This window comes from Hermetia illucens, chromosome 1 (genome assembly GCF_905115235.1).
Source record: "Hermetia illucens chromosome 1, iHerIll2.2.curated.20191125, whole genome shotgun sequence".
NCBI classification, from domain to species: domain Eukaryota; kingdom Metazoa; phylum Arthropoda; class Insecta; order Diptera; family Stratiomyidae; genus Hermetia; species Hermetia illucens.
This window is the reverse complement of record NC_051849.1, coordinates 114,241,430-114,259,744: the sequence shown is the minus strand read 5'-3', so window position 1 is coordinate 114,259,744 and position 18,315 is coordinate 114,241,430. Positions and strand designations below refer to the sequence as shown.

The 18,315-nt window shown below is 41.5% G+C and overlaps 3 protein-coding genes across 3 annotated transcripts; 2 read left to right on the top strand and 1 right to left on the bottom strand.

Annotated features, from left to right (window-relative positions):
- Positions 1-306: 306 nt before the first annotated feature.
- Positions 307-1,112, top strand: LOC119660493. The gene is made up of 2 exons (XM_038069128.1): positions 307-629; positions 694-1,112. Exons 1-2 carry the CDS (start codon positions 389-391, stop codon positions 1,110-1,112), a joined length of 660 nt encoding a protein of 219 aa, XP_037925056.1. The 5' UTR covers positions 307-388.
- Positions 1,113-3,240: 2,128 nt separating this feature from the next.
- On the bottom strand, positions 3,241-3,609 carry LOC119660347 (short-chain collagen C4-like). Its single transcript, XM_038068879.1, has one exon. The coding sequence runs from the start codon at positions 3,607-3,609 to the stop codon at positions 3,241-3,243; it is 369 nt and encodes a 122-aa protein (XP_037924807.1).
- Positions 3,610-7,877: 4,268 nt separating this feature from the next.
- On the top strand, positions 7,878-9,077 carry LOC119659383. Its single transcript, XM_038067481.1, has one exon. The coding sequence runs from the start codon at positions 7,878-7,880 to the stop codon at positions 9,075-9,077; it is 1,200 nt and encodes a 399-aa protein (XP_037923409.1).
- The last annotated feature ends 9,238 nt before the right edge of the window (positions 9,078-18,315 follow it).

The window sequence follows — 18,315 nt, the reverse complement described above, 5'->3', positions numbered from 1 at the left end:
CGCCGTCCGCGGGGGTTCGGGGATCCTCGTTCCGGGCCGGGGCGGGGCGGGGCGGGGCGGGGCGGCGTGCGTTTTTGTTGTTGTTGGATGTCATGTGCGTATTGCTTGGGTGATGGGGAATTGCTTATCAGGTTGACGTATTTGGGAGTGAATATTAGACCGTGGGTGAATATGTAGTAAGTTTGAAAATGATTTTGTTGTTGAGGTTGCTGATAAGAGGTGATCGTTTGAGTGCCATGTGCTAATTGTTTGGGTGACGGAAAATCGCTTATCAAGTTGATATATATTAGGGACTGTGTGAATATTAAACCGCAGGTGAATATATTGTAAGTTTGAAAGTGATGTTTGTCAGTTGTGAAGGAAGATTAGAAGTGTTAAGCGATAAGCCATGTTTTGGATTGAGCGGTTATCGCATAGAGATAAATATTGTATATGTGAACAAGTATGGAAGAGTTTTAAAATTATCAACGTGAAGATTGATTCGGGTTATCTGGAGGTTTATATGACACCTGAGGATGGTTCAAGGGTGCTTGTACTAAGCTTAAGGAATGGAGAGGATTGCAAACCTGGAAATTTCGATACGACATTTACATTTCAAATCTGGCAACATGTTAAGATTGAAGTATTTGGTGAGTGGGATGGTGATGAAGGGAATAGTGTATTTTTATTGCAACTTTGGTGTTGTTGTTTCAGGTAATGGTGAAATTACTATAATGGGAAAAGTGTTGCCAGGTTTGACTAGATGTAAGACGAAAAGCCGATATCCGAAGGGTTGTCCGTTCAACGACATAGATGGTGGTGATGATGTTGAATGGGTGCAAAAATATGGAATAAATGAATTTGAAAAAGGGGAAGAGGAAAGAATTAAAGAGGTTCTTCGCCGAAATGGAAGTCATCATGATTATTATGGAGATGATATCATACGAATTCAGCGGGAGTTTGATCGATTGATTCGAAGAAAACAAAATAAAAAATCTTTATCGAGTAAAATTATTGCAAAAGAGGAGGGGGAGAATGGAAGATCTAAGAAAACGTTTCGCATAAGGAGTGGTTATCTGGAGGCTGTTGATGAGGGAAATCCTGAAGTTGATTTAGCTGAAAGAGAATTTTAAATAGTCAATGATAAATTTTGAAATGTGTGTATATCCAACCTGATTGGTTTTTTTCTTGTAAATATTTGTTTATTGTTCATTCTTTTTCTTTATTATATAAGTTTAACAGGTTTTCACTTGAGGATATTTATAGATGACATGACATGACAATGTGGTTTTGAACAAAACCATCGAGACTCCAAAATGATTTTCACATTTTAATATAAGAATGGATGTAAACTAGAACAAAATGATTCATATGATAATAATCACATCCAGTAGACTAGCAAAAAAAAAAGTTTTCTTTCTCTCTCTCTTTTTTATGGAATAGAAGCAGCCGAAACGTTAGGTAATTTCAATCGTTCAGAGCCGTATAAATAGATCTCATGACGGTAAATATACAATTAGTTGGTTTTCGCAAATCGATTGGAATAGAATGGAGTTTTTAAATATACTTCTTGTGTTAGGTTTTGGTGTGCCTTTTCTTTTAGGTAGCCCATTGCCAGTGGTTAATCTTAATACCAACGAAAGTACAAACAATTTAGCGTTTAATCTCGTGCTACCTGATAACAATACAGCGCAAGTGACATTATCTTTTCGACTCATGACTGTTAGTACAGTTTCAACAGAAACGAACACGTCGTTTCAAAATGATGCCGATGTTGCTATTTCATCATCATCATCATGGCTGACGTCGACGTCACCAACAACAACAACAACAGAACCGTCTAGAAGATATGTTACAGTCGATGAAGCAATAGAAGGATTTCGGCAAGCGACGACGACGGCGAATAAAAACAACATCGATGTGGACGACGACCTTCAACGTTCTATTGAGGAGTTGAAACAATTTTTTTGTACCAACAGATTGCTAATTCTTACGGAGCACTTTAACCAATTTATAAGCAGCTATACGCTTTTGAAACCATACGCTGAAATGTCGCAGAAAGTCAGCCAATTTGGAAAACATTACGTGAGCTGCCCGTGGGCATATGACGATGCAAAATGCGGACCAGACACTTGTGAATGTTATAGTGTTCGTAGGAGAATAAATGAAATGAAAAACCTTGTTCAGTTTTACAAAAGATTAACTAATAAATAAATTTTATTCTTCAATCAAAATTACAGTGTTTCATTGTGAATCTTAATATATCATATCCTTGGTATTTATCCAGGAATTGTGTTTCGTTGAGAACCCTAGCCACTTCACAAACGCTTGGTTACCATTCCTTTTCAATATTTTTTCCACAAGATAAATTGACGGATGCTCAGCTTTCAATAGTTCAGGCTCATAAAAACCACCTTCAATTTTATTTCCTTCGTAATCTTCTAATAGATATGTAACGGGATTGGTAATACGAATTTCGCGAATCTTGAAAATTTCCGTGGTCCAATTGGGTGTGTAGCCCTTTTCAAATACATGCTTGTATTTACTGATTCGAACATGATCACCCACATTATATTTAAATGGACCCATCACCTTAATGTTGTTGTATACGGTAGACAGGAGTAATTTTTCATTGGAACTATTCACAGCAGACGGAGTCATTTTAATTGTTCGGTGTTTTTTATTATTGTAGGCGTCAACTATATCATCGACTTGATTGATCCACTTGTAGTTTCCATTCATACTAAACTCTTTCCACATCATATTCTTTAGGGTACGATTGAATCGTTCAACAATTGATGCCTTAAGTGGACTATACGTGGAATAATGGTTTATTTGATATTTTGTCATAACATTTTTAAAATGTTTGTTGTAGAATTCTTTTCCGTCGTCTGTTTGTAGGTTTTTAGGAATGCGTCCTCGTTGGAGAATCTGTTCAATTGCTATAGCAACTTCTTTGCCCGTTTTTGTTTTGATGGAAGCCGTCCACGCAAACTTGGAAAACGTGTCGATGATCGTAAGAAGGAAACGGAACCCCGTATTGTCGCTAACATATGCTCCCATTTCAACTAAATCGGCCTGCCACAAGTCATCCAAACCTTTAATTATGACTGGTCGTCGGTTAAAATTTTTTCGAGCTGACCTATGTAATTCGTTTACTACTTGCCGTTTGCTCATTTTAGAATGAACTGAATTTCGTAATATGATTGATAATTGAATTTGTTGTTGTTTTCAAGGTATGACTTTGAACTGTCATCATCATTATAGTTTTGTAAGTTCGTCGATTTCAAGTTGAATTTGTCTGTCTATATATTCTTTGAGTTTCTCAATGTTAATATCAACGTAGTTCTTTGTAGAAGCATCAGCATCCTCAACGGGTTCTCCAAGATTCTTGAGTTGTTTGAATTTGATGTTGTAATCACCGCTTTCCGTTTTATTAAATCCCGCACCATGCAAACCTTGTAGACCATCCTTACCAGGTTTTCCTTCCGGACCTCGGGGACCCGAGGGCCCCTGCTGACCTATAGGACCTTGAGGACCTTGAGGACCTGGGGGTCCTTGAAGTCCTTGCAAACCACGTTTTCCTCCTCCAGTATCGTTTGAAAATCGACCAAATTTATCAACACCCATTTAATAAATGATGTGAGCTGCGTGTTTATTCTATTATTTGTGATTCTTTCAATTCTTCAATGATCGATATAATTTCATTGTTATGATTATTGTGACCGGCTTGCTGTGACGCAATGAGTAACCGCAATCGACTTACCAGTTCATTGGGATCATCCCAATATATATAGTCAATTTGTTTGTTAGACGTTTCCATTAAATTAGGGTTTTTGCATTTAATATTAGGGGTTCGTGTTAACCCTTTTCCTTCTTTTCTATTTAACAATTTAAAAATTATTCTTGTATATTTAAAGCTTCGATTTCCATTGATTTGACTGCTACTGTCATAAGAACGCCTGTGGGCATTAGAGTGTAGAAGAATACTTTTATAATTCTCTAAATCATCGTCGGAATATATTGTTTCATCTGGATACTTCATAAAAAGCAGTTCATATAAACCCCGACTTCCAATGTAAGATTTTTCATCTACAATTATATGATTATCATCGATTGCGAAATCTGAATTTCCTATTTTCCACTGATTTCCATCATTGTCATCCCTATATACCCCATAAATACTGTCAATTACAGATGGTTGATTTACATAGATATCTAGATATTGCCTAGCAACATCTGAAAAATGATTTTGCTTCAGGTATTCTCCCAGATATTCTTGCCCTTCCGGAGTGGCAACATATCGGCGAACAGCTTTTGTAGAAGACTTAGGAGTTTCAAAAATGTGTTCATTTTCTTCATAGACACGATCTCTCTTTAATTCCTCATCTTTACATTTAATACGAGCTGATGAAGACTCTTCTTTAAACTCTTGTTTTTTTATGTCTTGTTCCTGCAATACTTTAGCTTTTTTAACAAATTCTTTGAGGGGTTCCGTGATGGGCTTAAATGTTTCTTCCAACTGAATCTCTGTTCCGGCTTTGTTAGCTTTCAGCTGTTGATATTTTTTCCTTATTGAATCGGTTGTCTTTACAATATCTCTGAGCAACTGTTTGTCAAGCTTTGTTCTTTTCATTGTTTATGGAATCAGCAACGGATGCAATTGGTCAAATTTCGAAATATATCTAAAATGTTTTGAAATATTCTTTCAATAGGTTTTAGTTTGATTTTGAACTGATTTTTGCAGCACCTAAATCGCTTTGTTTCTTTTTTGAATTGTTTGGAACTGTCCTTACTGTTGCTGCACTCAAACCGTATTGAACTGTTATCGAACTGTATTGAACAGCTATTGAGCTGCATCAAACTGATCCTTTGAACTGCTTTGAACTGTTCCTGAACTGATTTTAACTGCTTTGAACTGCTCCTGGACTGCTTTGAACTGCTTCTGAACTGCTTCTGAACTGCTTTGAACTGCTTTGAACTGCTCCTAGACTGCTAAGTTGGTAATGATGCTTTTAATAGATGGGGAGTTCTTTCCATACTGAGGATTTGCTTTTATAGTATTATGAATATATCGAATCCCTTTCGATATCGACCCTTCTCTAAAGAACTGTCTTTATCAATTACACAGAATCCATATTTATCATTCCAACATTCTGCACAAATGGTTCTAAACTGTTCGAAAGTCATGTCGGTGTTTACGTGATCATTGTAAATGTGTCTTAAATTCATATCATCCTGTTTGAATATAATCAAAAAATTTGCGTTATCTCGAATAAGGTGTTTCGGTATTCTTGTATATGTTTGACACAGATAAAAGCTATCAATATTATGATGTCGTCCCATACAGAAATATGATCGAATATTCTCTTGTTTCTCGCTGGCAATATCATCGAAAATGAAAACAGAGTCAGATTTGGCTTCTTCAGGCGAAATCACTTCACTATTATTTGAGAATGTATAGAAGCCCAATCCGGAAATAGCTTTAACAACCTGCTTCAAATGTTCATATTTGGGTTGATGTAATGATTTCGAGTAGATGTAAATATTTTCAAATTTTATACCATTTGGATGCTTCAATAGAGAAAGCATAACGTTAGTTTTGCCGCAGTTAGAAGGACCCGTAATAATACCCCGAATATTATTAGGCAATAAATTGCTGTGTTTAGCTATACAGCTTTCATTTGTAATGTCAGTGTTTTCCACCACCAACCTTTGTTGTTGTTGTATAAACCGCATTATCAGTGCAACTAAACAACCAGACTGAAAGTAATTACGTTGTTGCAAAAAGTGTTATAGTCTGCGAGAGTTGTTGAACCGAGCAGGATTATACGCATACATAGACGCAAAGAGAACGGTCACTATAAAATGATTGATCATAAAAATAAATATACTAGTACAACACGAAAAGCGGTGAAAGGAAGAGGTGTGATTAATACCCTAATCAATAAACTTCCAATTGAACTGCATCTACCTGGTTATCAATACTGTGGTCCTGGTACAAAACTAAGCGAGCGGCTTGCTAGAGGTGATCCAGGAATAAACTTATTGGATCAAGCCTGTAAAGAGCATGATATTGGATATTCAAAATTTAAAGAAACGGCTGATCGTCATATATTAGATAAAATATTAGCTGAAAAGGCATGGCAACGAGTCAGATCAGCAGACGCAGGATTGTCAGAACGAGCTAACGCACTACTTGTAACCAACATGATGAAAGCTAAAGTAAAATTAGGAATGGGAATGCAGAATAAACCGACATTTGGAACAATTGTTTCCAAAGTCCGAAGGATTGTCAAAAGAAAGAAACCCGACACAATGAAAGCGAGTATTAAAGTAGCCTTAGCTGCTGCAAAGAATATAACAAAGGGACGGAAGAAGACTCTCAAGACTCCAAGGATAATACCCATTCCTAAAGTTGGTGGAGTTCTACCTTTTCTAGTTCCTCTTTTCGCAGGATTATCTGCTATTGGTGCTTTATCAGGTGGAGCTGCGGGAATAGCGAAAGCTGTTAATGATGCTACCAATGCCAAAAAGACCTTAGAAGAAAAACAGCGTCATAACCAAAAAATGGAGGAGATAACATTAGGCCGAGGATTGCATTTAAAACCGTACAGAAAAGGATTAGGGTTGTTTTTGAATCCTGCTTCAAAAAACTTTTAAAAACGCTACCCAAGAGAGCATTAAATGAGAATGATTTAAAGAGATTCGCCAGATTCTTGTCAAACTTCAGAGGAGTTTTCATGCGAAATAATTTACCGAGGGGAGCTGCAAAGCAAAACGAATGTGGTATTGTAAATCTGGATAATATGCAGGGTTCTGGTACTCATTGGGTAGCATACAAAAAACAGAATCGATATGTGGAATACTTTGATAGTTTTGGAAATTTACCTCCACCGAAAGAGCTAATAGATTATCTAGGTTCTAATATAAAATACAACTACAATGCATATCAAAGCTACGACTCATATAACTGTGGACATTTATGTTTGAAATTTTTGTACAATCTTTTGTAAATATATATATATAAATACTTTTAAAACTGAAAATCAATCATTGTTTTATATGCTGCCATGGCACTTACATTAACTCTAAGCGGAAATTCATCCATTCTTACAACTGAATATTTTCCACCAATCGATTTACAAGGTGGTTACGTATGCGGACTTGTTGATTTTCAAACATATAATTCTATACCTAACGTGGATGAAAAAAATAATTTATTTCACATTGGGAAGCACATTATAGAAATACCCATTGGATCGTACGAAATTGATGATATTGCCAACTATCTGTATAAAGAATTAGCGAAGATCAATGACAAAATAATTCTTTTAATACAGGCTAATAATAATACACTCAAAAGTGAAATAAAGTCAAATGCTCCAATTTACTTCAATGAAGAAAGATCCATTGGTCAATTGTTGGGATTCGCTAAACGAGAATTGAAAATCAATGAAAAACATACTTCTGATCTACCTGTGAGTATAAGTAAAGTGAACGTAATACGGATTGAGTGTAACATAGTTGGAAATTCTTACATCAATAATATTCCCTCACACACAATCCATGAATTCTCACCTGAAGTAGGACCAGGTTATAAAATAGTGGAGGTTCCTAGTAACGTCATTTATTTACCGGTAAGCCTTAAACGAATAAGCACGCTAACTCTTAAGCTGATTGATCAAAACGGAGATATAATAAACTTCAAAGGGGAAACAATAACGATTAGACTTCATTTGAAGCCTCAGGATGCTGCTTTATAACGACGATAAATACCTGCCCGATAATGTAGATAGAACCAGTTCAATCAGAAAAATCGAACGAGCTAGACCGCGATTAACATTGCAAAATAAACAGTATCTAAAGTTATTGGGATTCAAATTGAAACAAAAATAATGAGCGATATCCTGAACGTTACACGTAAAATCAGTTTTGATAATAGTATATCAAAAATCGAATACCATAGCTACTCTCCATTCTTATCATCATACAACTCCAGTGATGAAATCCGAATACCCATACAACAACAGGATTTGTGTATTTTGCCGAGTCAGAGTTTCATTTACATTGAAGGCGCCTTAACTAAAACAGATGGAACAATATCAGCACTAGCTAAATTGACGAATAATAGCGTAGCTTTCCTATTTGATGAGATAAGATATGAACTGAATGGAGTAGAAATCGATCGAAACAAAAATGCGGGAATAACATCGACGTTAAAAAATTATATATCACTTAATGAAAACGAAAGTAAAATGCTTTATAATGCCGCTTGGTCGCCGAACGAATCTATCACACCGTCAAGTGGTTACTTCAACTTTTCTATTCCGCTAAGAAAACTTTTGGGATTTGCCGAGGACTACAAGAAAATTATTGTAAACGCTAAACACGAGCTAATTTTGGTTCGCACAAGAAGCGATGAAAATGCATTTATTTCATCCACTGATAATGTACACATCAAAATTTTTAAACTACAGTGGAAGGTGCCCCATGTTAATCCCGATGGCGCTGAAAAATTGTCAATGTTGAAATATATTGAATCGGGACATCCGATTCAAATAAGCTTTCGAAATTGGGAACTGTACGAATATCCAGTTCTACCCACAACAACAGATCATGTGTGGAATGTGAAAACCACAGGTCAACTCGAAAAACCTCGATATGTTATTTTAGCTTTACAGACAAATCGAAAAAATCTCAAAGACAAAGATGCCAGCAAATTTGATCACTGTGATTTAACAAACATCAAAATACATTTAAACTCCGAATCGTATCCTTATGACGATATGAATATTAAATTTTCCCGTGATCGATTCGCTCTTCTCTATGATATGTACTGCAATTTTCAACAATCTTATTACGGTGTACAACCTCAACCACTACTTTCACGAAGCGAATATAAGGAATCTGCACCAATTATAGTAATTGATTGTTCACGTCAAAATGAATCCATGAAATCTGGCTCAGTGGACATAAGGTTAGACATGAAAACATCTGTAGATGTGCCTGCCTTAACAACAGCTTACTGCTTGCTCCTACATGATCGTGTGATAGAGTACAACCCACTCACTTCTTCAGTTCAAAAACTTGTATAAAAACTATGGAAACTATAAATGTTAATCCAGTATCACGTTTACATTCTGCACGCAAGCAAACTGCACCATTTCATCACCATGACGACGATTTTCGTTATCGATATGCAAGGATTTAGAGGATGCAACAATACTTTCATCATCAAAGAGTTAGCTGTCGTAAATGTAAACGAAAATTTTCATCGACACTTTATACTGAAACCTCCCTTCAGTTTTTCAACACTATCAAGAGAGCTGCAATCCCAGGCACACTGGGTATACGAAAATCATCATGGATTGAAATGGGAAGGTGGACTAACAACATTTTGGGAAGTGAAAGAATATTTACTTCTAAACATGAAAAATACAACCATCTACGTCAAAGGAACAGAGAAGAAAAAATGGCTGGATGATTTGCTGGGAAATATTGCACTAGTATTCAATGTGGAAGATCACAGCTGTCCGAATCTAAAATCACTGAAACAAAATTATCCCGACATGTTACGCTGTAGTGCCCACAGCGGATGTTGCGCGCTACAAAACGCATTCCTTCTGAAAAAATTTATAACTCAAAATAATAATAATCAAATATAATAAAAAGAAGTTTTCATTGTAAATAATAAATTTTGTTTTTTTCTTTATTGTAAGTAATTTTTCTGTGAATAATAATAAATGTTCACATCTAAATCTACATTTTCATGGTTTATTATTATTATATATGAAGATGGAATTCCAAGTTTTTGGAATTGGCCGCACCGCTGCAACTCAAGGACAACTTCCCTGTATTGAAGTCGTCCAACACATTATCGCTACATTTACTATAGCGCGATGGTAAAAATAGCCGCATAGTACCCTCCAAATCCACGACGATAGTCTGTCCATATCTATAGAAAAAGCAATGAAAAAAAGAATTTGTTAGCAGAAGAAAAGTTTAATTTTAAATTCTAACTTACCGTGTTTCCATTCTCTCGCCTCCAGTGATGTGGTACCGCTTTCCCACTTCCAACTCTGACGTTTTAATATAAATGAGCGGCTTGCAGCCCAATAATTCGTTAATCGAATCCATCCTCTACGGCAACTTTTCACTTATAACAAAATCTTTTCACAAATTCCACTATTTATATTAATTTGTCATCCAAACAATTAGCACATGGCGCTCAAACGATCACCTCTTATCACAACAACAACAAAATCAGCCAAGTAAATAAAATCTACAAAAAAAAAAACCATCATTTTCAAACTTACTACATATTCACCCACGGTCTAATATTCACTCCCAAATACGTCAACCTGATAAGCAATTCCCCATCACCCAAGCAATACGCACATGACATCCAACAACAACAAAAACGCACGCCGCCCCGCCCCGCCCCGCCCCGCCCCGGCCCGGAACGAGGATCCCCGAACCCCCGCGGACGGCGCCCTACGAACTACGCTTCCCTAAAAGTCGCCCCCGGCACGCGCCAAACCGGCCGCCCCTAACCACAACATTTTCATATGAAACTGGATTCGAACATACATGCCGTCTCAAAACCGCAAGATTTTTATATGAAAGTGGATTAGAACATACATATTTATACTACTGTAGGGAGTTCAAAACAACGGTCAACGAACCGACCAATACCTAAACAAAACCCGCCCCGGCCCGGAACGAGGCTCCCCGAATCCCCGCGGACGGCGCCCTACGAACTACGCTTCCCTAAAAGTCGCCCCCGGCACGCGCCAAACCGGCCGCCCCTAACCACAACATTTTCATATGAAACTGGATTCGAACATACATGCCGTCTCAAAACCGCAAGATTTTTATATGAAAGTGGATTAGAACATACATATTTATACTACTGTAGGGAGTTCAAAACAACGGTCAACGAACCGACCAATACCTAAACAAAACCCGCCCCGGCCCGGAACGAGGATCCCCGAACCCCCGCGGACGGCGCCCTACGAACTACGCTTCCCTAAAAGTCGCCCCCGGCACGCGCCAAACCGGCCGCCCCTAACCACAACATTTTCATATGAAACTGGATTCGAACATACATGCCGTCTCAAAACCGCAAGATTTTTATATGAAAGTGGATTAGAACATACATATTTATACTACTACAATACACAAGTGATTGTAGTTGCAGCAGCGACATATCAGCGCACAGTCGAGATGCAATCTCATCATTGATTTGAGATAGAATTCCTGGAGTTGCTGGAGATGTATAGAGCCTGGGAACACCTAGTATATGCAAAACTCAGCTGGACGGTGGAGAAGAATTCCTCGGCGAGTACTGAAGCTACTGTCTGCATGGTGTTGGTGATGCCGCCGCCTCTGCCCCCATCCACTCTCGGTCATCAGTTTCTCCAATGACCTCAAGTGGAACACGCTTCCTAATGATAGCCGAGATTATGTCGCTGCGAGTAATAACGCGGTACTGGTCTGCGACTCGTTGCACAGTCACGTGCGGGAATGGCGGGAAACGCTCGATGAATCTCTGGTGCAACACGGGGCGGTAAGATGTTGCACCCGCCCCTGCCGTTACTTCGTAGTAGGAGCGGATGATGAAGAGGTTCATTTCTTCAGTCCACTTCATCCACTGCCTACGTGAACCTACTGAAGTGGTCGCCATATATTGTAGTGAAACAGCTGGAACAGGCGAAACAATGCTCCTGGTCGTCGTGGCGCCTAGACGTCGGACCGCTCCACGACTAGCGGTTTCGACGCCGTTTTGTCCATTGCGGGAGCCCGACCCAGTCACCAAGTCAGACGACTCCCGAGAGTTATCTGTACCGGACCTTATATTTCTTCTTCTTCTCATTTTTTGTGGTGCATTTTATCCCTAGCTGCCAGGTATAGGGATAGCTTCCTCAGTAAGTAATCTGCAAGACTGCAAAGTTCCTATACTTTCCTCATCTATCCCCTGAGACGCTTCGACGGGACTCCTTTCACAACCGGGCTTGGAACCTGCTGCGGCGGAGTTATTTCCGAGTTATCACAATCTCGGCAGATGCCGGATTTTACCTAATACTAGCGCTAAGTGCCAAGCATTTAGACTCGGACGATCGGTGGTGGCCGGTGGTAGGTCAGTGGGAGAATCCGTCGAGTACTCCCCGCAACATCGAGCACGTATGCAGAATGGTGTACTTCTGCATGGTGTGAACCAGACTGTGCGAAAGTCCCAGGACATCAAGGGAAGACGTGAGGGATTTAGGTACAATACCTGTAGCTGACAATATTATGGGAACTACAACCACCTGCTCGAGACGGCAAATTTCTTTGATTTCTCGAGCCAGTGGCTCATAGTTCACCTTCTCCTCCACGTATTTTCGTTCAATGTTGCTATTATGGGAGATAGCAACATCAATAATATACGCGGAGCGACCCGTCTTGTCAACTAACAGTACGTCAGGCTTGTTGTGTAGAGTGTGGCGATCAGTCAGAACTTGCCGGTCCCAATACATGCTGTAAGCATAACGGTCAAGTACTGTTTGCGGCTCATATCGGTAAACCGGACATGTTCCCGTGATCAGCCCGTGCTTGTATGCAAGGTTTTGATGGATAACCTTACATACAGCATTATACCTGGTGATGTATTGCACCGGTGCCATAACAGTACAGCCAGAAATGAGATGGTCAAACGTCTCTAACGCCGAACCACACATTCTGCACTGGTCGTTCTCCACCCGTTCTTTCATGATGAGCTTTTTATAAGCTCGGGTGGCGACCACGCCATCCTGAATGGCACACATGAATCCCTCCGTCTCAGCAAAGAGCTCCCCAGCACACAGCCATCTGTTCGACAGATGCAAATCGACAAATGTCTACCGTGAGTTGCCTTCGACTTCCATTCATCGATCCGCTCTTGGTCCGACTTCACCCCACTCAGAGGATTGAAAGATCGATCCTCCAAGTTAAGTGGAGTCCGCCCACAGTCTGCCTTACAGACAGCCCCATGCAGGCGACTCGCCTTTGCTGTAAAAATAAGCGCGCAGCGAGTCGACTTGGCGATGATGTTGTGCCGCCACGTCAACCACGCCTCTACCTCCGATGTCACGAGGCAGGTTCATCCGCTCCACTTTGGATGATGCATCCCGGATTTGGACATAGTTGTCTGTATCCGCCGCTGAACGTTTTCCAGATCCTTCTTCGTCCACGGCAATATTCCGAATGCATAAGCCAGTGAAGGTAGCGAATACATTCAACGCGCTTATTTTATTCTTTCCCGAGAGATACGATTTCAGCACCAGCTTTACACGTCGCAGGAATTCGGACAGCAGAACATCCTTCAGATCACCAACTCGAGTATGGGTTCCTTTCAGAATTCCTAGGCACTTGTAGAAATCTGTCTCGGTCATAGCTTCGATGTGGAAGTCACCAATGCTATGTCCGGCATGCGGCTCGTGATTACCTTTGCGGATGGCTTGGATTCGACGCTTGTCTAATCCAAACTCCATCCGAATATCACGACTGAACATGTCTATTATTCACAACAGACTTCTAAGATGGTTGTCAGTCCCAGCATACAACTTGATGTCATCTAAGTACATCCAGTGTGTTAGTTCGCATTTAGCACGTAGCCCATATTTTATTGCAAATCCATGCCCTCTAACATCATTCAGTAGCCATGAAAAGGGGCTCAGTGCAATACAAAACTAAAGGAGACTCAACGAATCCCCTGGAAGATACCCCTCCGTATACGGATGGGCTCTGAGGTATTAGCACGCTCCGATGTATGGACCGATACGGTGGGATGCCACCCTTCCATGACTGTCGCCAAAAACTTTATTAGTTTCGGATCAATGCGATACAAATGTAGGATATCGATTAGCCAGGTATGCGGAACGTTGTCAAAAGCCTTGGCATAATCGATATAGCAACTAAAGAGGTTTCTTTGGCCTCTAGTTGCTTGTCCTACAACTACCTAGTCGATAATGAGCTGTTCTTTGCAACCCCTTCACCGCACTCGGCAGCGCTTCTGCTCCTCGGACAAAATGTTGTTGGTCTCGAGGTGCGCATTGATCCTTCCGCTAATAATGGACGTGATGAATTTGTAGAGGGTTGGTAAGCAAATGATGGGTCTTGTACCTGCGGGGTCCTGCACCGTGTCCTTCTTAGAGATAAGGTAGGTAATCCCCGCAGTGAGGCAGGGTGGAAATTCCTCCGGCCAACTCATGACCTCATTTATACTGCGTGCCAACCGACTGTGTGCTGGTAAATTTCTTAAACCAGAAATTCTGCACCCGATCCAGACCTGGGCCCCTCCAGTTCTTCGAGCTGTTTATGGCTCGTCGAACTTCCTGTTCGGTGACATCCGCAAAATTCATGCCAGGTGTATTGGCATGGCGGGTGCCTTCGGTGGTGATCCACTCAGCATGCTAGACAGGTAATCCCCAACGTCCACCCCAATACTCTTTCGCTTCCGTCATCGAGAACTGTATTGTCTGGACGCTCTGTTGGGATTCGTTGAGAGATCAGAAAAAACTCCGCTGGTTCCTCGCGTATGTTGCATTCTGGACACGTCTGGCATAACTTTCGGCATACCATCGTAACCGACTGCATATGACAGAAAGTTTCTGTTTTAGTGTGTCCAGAAACTACGGGTGTCTCACAGGGGATGGCATAGTTCCTGTAAATGCTCTGCACGTTATTTCTCACCCGTCTCCTGACATTACCAGTGCTGATCTGAATCAGTCTAGCAATGTTCTGCCTTAGTGAGTCCCGCCGACGTTCCAGACGAATTTTCCATGGTGGATCTCTTTGGTCACTCAAACCAATAACACGAAAGCGAATCTTCTGACCGTGCAATCTGATAGCCGCAATTGCACCACAATACACAAGTGATTGTAGTTGCAGCAGCGACATATCAGCACACAGGCGAGATGCAATCTCATCATTGATTTGAGATAGAATTCCCGGAGTTGCTGGAGATGCATAGAGCCTGGGAATACCTGGTCTATGCAAAGGATCCATATCCGAGAATTCTATACACGCTCTTTGGAATTCGTCCCGAACCTCAGCGGAAACCTGAACTGGACGGTGGGGAAGAGTGCTTCGGCGAGTACTGAAGCTGTTGCCTGCAGTGCGGTGTTTTGTTGTTGATGCCGCCACCTCTGCCTCCATCGACTCTCGGTCACCAGTTTCTCCAATGACCCCAAGTCGAACACGCTCCCTGATGGTGGCCGGAATTGTGTCGCTGCGAGTAATAAAGCGGTACTGGTCTGCGACTCGCTGCACCGTCACGTGCGCGAATTGCGGGAAACGCTCGACGAATCTCTGGGGCAACAAGGGGCGGTAAGATGTTTTACCAGCCCCCGCCATTATTTCGTAGTAGGAGCGGATGATGAAGAGGTTGATTTCTTCAGTCCATTTCATCGGCTGCCTACGCGGACCAGCTAAAGTGGTCACCACAGATTGTAGCCAAATCGCTGCAGCAGGCGGAGCTGTGCTCCTGGCCGTCGTGGCGCCTAGACGTCGAACCGCCCCACGACTAGCGGTTTCGACGCCGTTTTGTCCATTACAAGAGCCCAACCCAGTCACCAATTCAGACGACTCCCGCCGGGTATCCGTACCGCCCCTCAAATTTCTTCTTCTTCTCATTTTTGGTGGTGCATTTTATCCCTAGCTGCCAAGTGTTGAGATAGCTTCCTTAGTGAGTAATCTGCAAAGTTCCTGCACTTTCCTCACTTACCCCCTGGAGATGGTGCATCTGATGTCCATATTCCAACAGTTTTTCCATCGCTTTCCGTAGAGGCAAAATCTGATCTGTTGCTGATTAGCCTGGAGTGAAGCCTCTTTGGTATGGGCCAACGATGTTCTGGACGTATGAGGCTATCTTATAGATGGCACTCAGCAACGTGATACCTCTATAATTGCTGCACTGTATAATATCTCCCTTTTTATGAATGAGATAAATAATGCCTCGTTACCAATCGTCAGGCTTTGATTCTCTGTCCCATATCTTGAGCACAAGTTGATGGACCACTTGGTGTAATCGGTCGCCTCCATATTTAACCAATTCGGCTGTAATTCCATCGGTTCCTGGTGACTTATGATTTTTTAGCCGATGAGTTGCACGGACAGTTTCTTCTATACTTAGTGGCGGCAGTATTTGTCCGTTATCTTCAGTTGGCGGGACCTCCAACTCGCCGATGTTCTGGTTGTTCAGTAGCTCATCAAAGTACTCAACCCGTCGCTCTAATATGCCCATTCTTTCGGAAATCAAATTTCCCTCTTTGTCTGGGCAGGATGAGCATCGAGGTGTATAAGGCTTCATCCTGCTGACTTGTTGGTAAAACTTCCGCGGCTGGTGCGGCTGTTCCCTGTACTTTTGTAGTGCACAGACTTGTTGGTTCTCCCAGGCTTCCTTTTTCCGTCTGTGAAGTCGCTTCTCCGCTCGACGGAGTTCGTGATAAGTCTCTGCACGTGCCCGCGTTCTTTGAGAATGCAACATTACTCGGTATGCGGCATTCTTCCGTTCCGTTGCTAGCTTACATACATCGTCAAACTAGCTGCTCCGACTCTTTTTGCGGCTGGAGCCAAGTATGTTTCTGACGTATTTATCATAACGTTTTTCAGGTGATTGTGAAGATCATTTTATTGATGCTTCATCTCTAGAACTTCTGTTGACTACGGTTATTGCGGCATCCATTTCCCCCTTATATGTGTTGCGGAGAGCTGTGTTGTGGCTTCAGTGGTAACTCTCACCTGATTGTCAGAGGGGATTCTGGATGGCGTCGTAATTCGAGCTCGGAATACCATGTCAATGAGATAATGGTCCGAGTCTATATTGGCTCCCCAATATGTTCTGACTTTCATCAAGGTTCAGAGCTGGCGGCGCTCAATCAGGTCGTGGCCAATTTGGTTGAAAGTAATCCCATCTGGAGAGACCCACGCATGTTTGTAGACCGCTTTCCGCGCAAACCAGGTACTTCCAACAGCGATTTCGTGCGATACTGCTAACTGAATAATCCGCAATCCGTTATAATTGGTATTCCTATGTAAGCTATGGGAGCTGACGTATCGCCTAAATACGGGGTCCGTGCCTACTTGACTCTCCAAGTATGAGTTTGATATCATACTTGGGACAGGCTTCGAGGGTCCACTCAACTGCCTTGTAGAAGGTTTCTCCACTCTGCAGTAAGGTGTGTGGTGTAGCGGCTCTTGTCCAAGCAACCGGTCACTGTCCATCGAATCTCTTGAAACGCTGTGACATCAGCCTTGTATTGGGTCAGGGTATCGGCTAGCGCAAATCGTTAATCCGTTTTCGGGTTTGTCGTTTTGAAATCCATCCTGTTCGAGGCTCCTTCCATGGCTTCGTAATATCGGTTTTCAATGCAGGGTCGTCAGCCCTACCCAACCCCCAACCTGGAGGACCAGTTAGTACATTTTGCCCCGTTTTTAGGCGTCCGCAGTTTTTCATGAAGGAAGAACTCCCAGCGATCACCACGTGGAGGTGAAGATAGAGTTTGATAGTAGAGCCGTTCGGGTTGGTTCAGCAGGTGTTTCCCAAGTTTTATGCTCCATCGTCGGTACCAATCTACATTTCGACCTGGGGCCTATACTACCCTTTGATCGCCAATCCATTACTAGTGACGCTACTAAAACTCCAAGAGCAAATAACACTCATTTAGAAGGCTCCTCCTCCGAATCTAAGGATTCCGATTAGTCGAACGATTGGGGATCTTTCAATGTACAAGACGTTTTTCGTACATGTTATTTTCCAGTTGAAATTGCCACTAATCAATGTTGAGGAATTTCAGCTATTCAACTTATTATCTGCTCCTATTCAACGAGCCCAGAAGTCGTATCTCATTGAAACAGCAACACGGTATTTACTGATAAATCCCCAAAGAAATCAACACTACCCGATCTGCCAAGACGAATTGGACAAATGTACAATTACTGGAGACAACACATTCTTGTGCGTCGAACATCATCCACTATACAATAAACAGTGCAGTACCAACCAGTGCAAACTTGCTCTTTTGAATCACCAGGAACCATCATCCATGCAATGTGTATGAGTGCCTATCAACAATACCAACTTTTGGATTCAGGCCCACCAACAAAACACATGGATTTATGCTTTAGGAACCCGTATCTTCGACACAATATGTGGAACGGAAGTCACCACACAATTTCTACAAAGGTTTGGCGTATTACGATTATGACCATAATGCGAGATAAAATGCGAAAGCATGATGATCAGAGGACTGTCCACATTTACTAAACTACACGTTTACACCATCGGCAAACTTTAGCCGGATGACAGCCAAC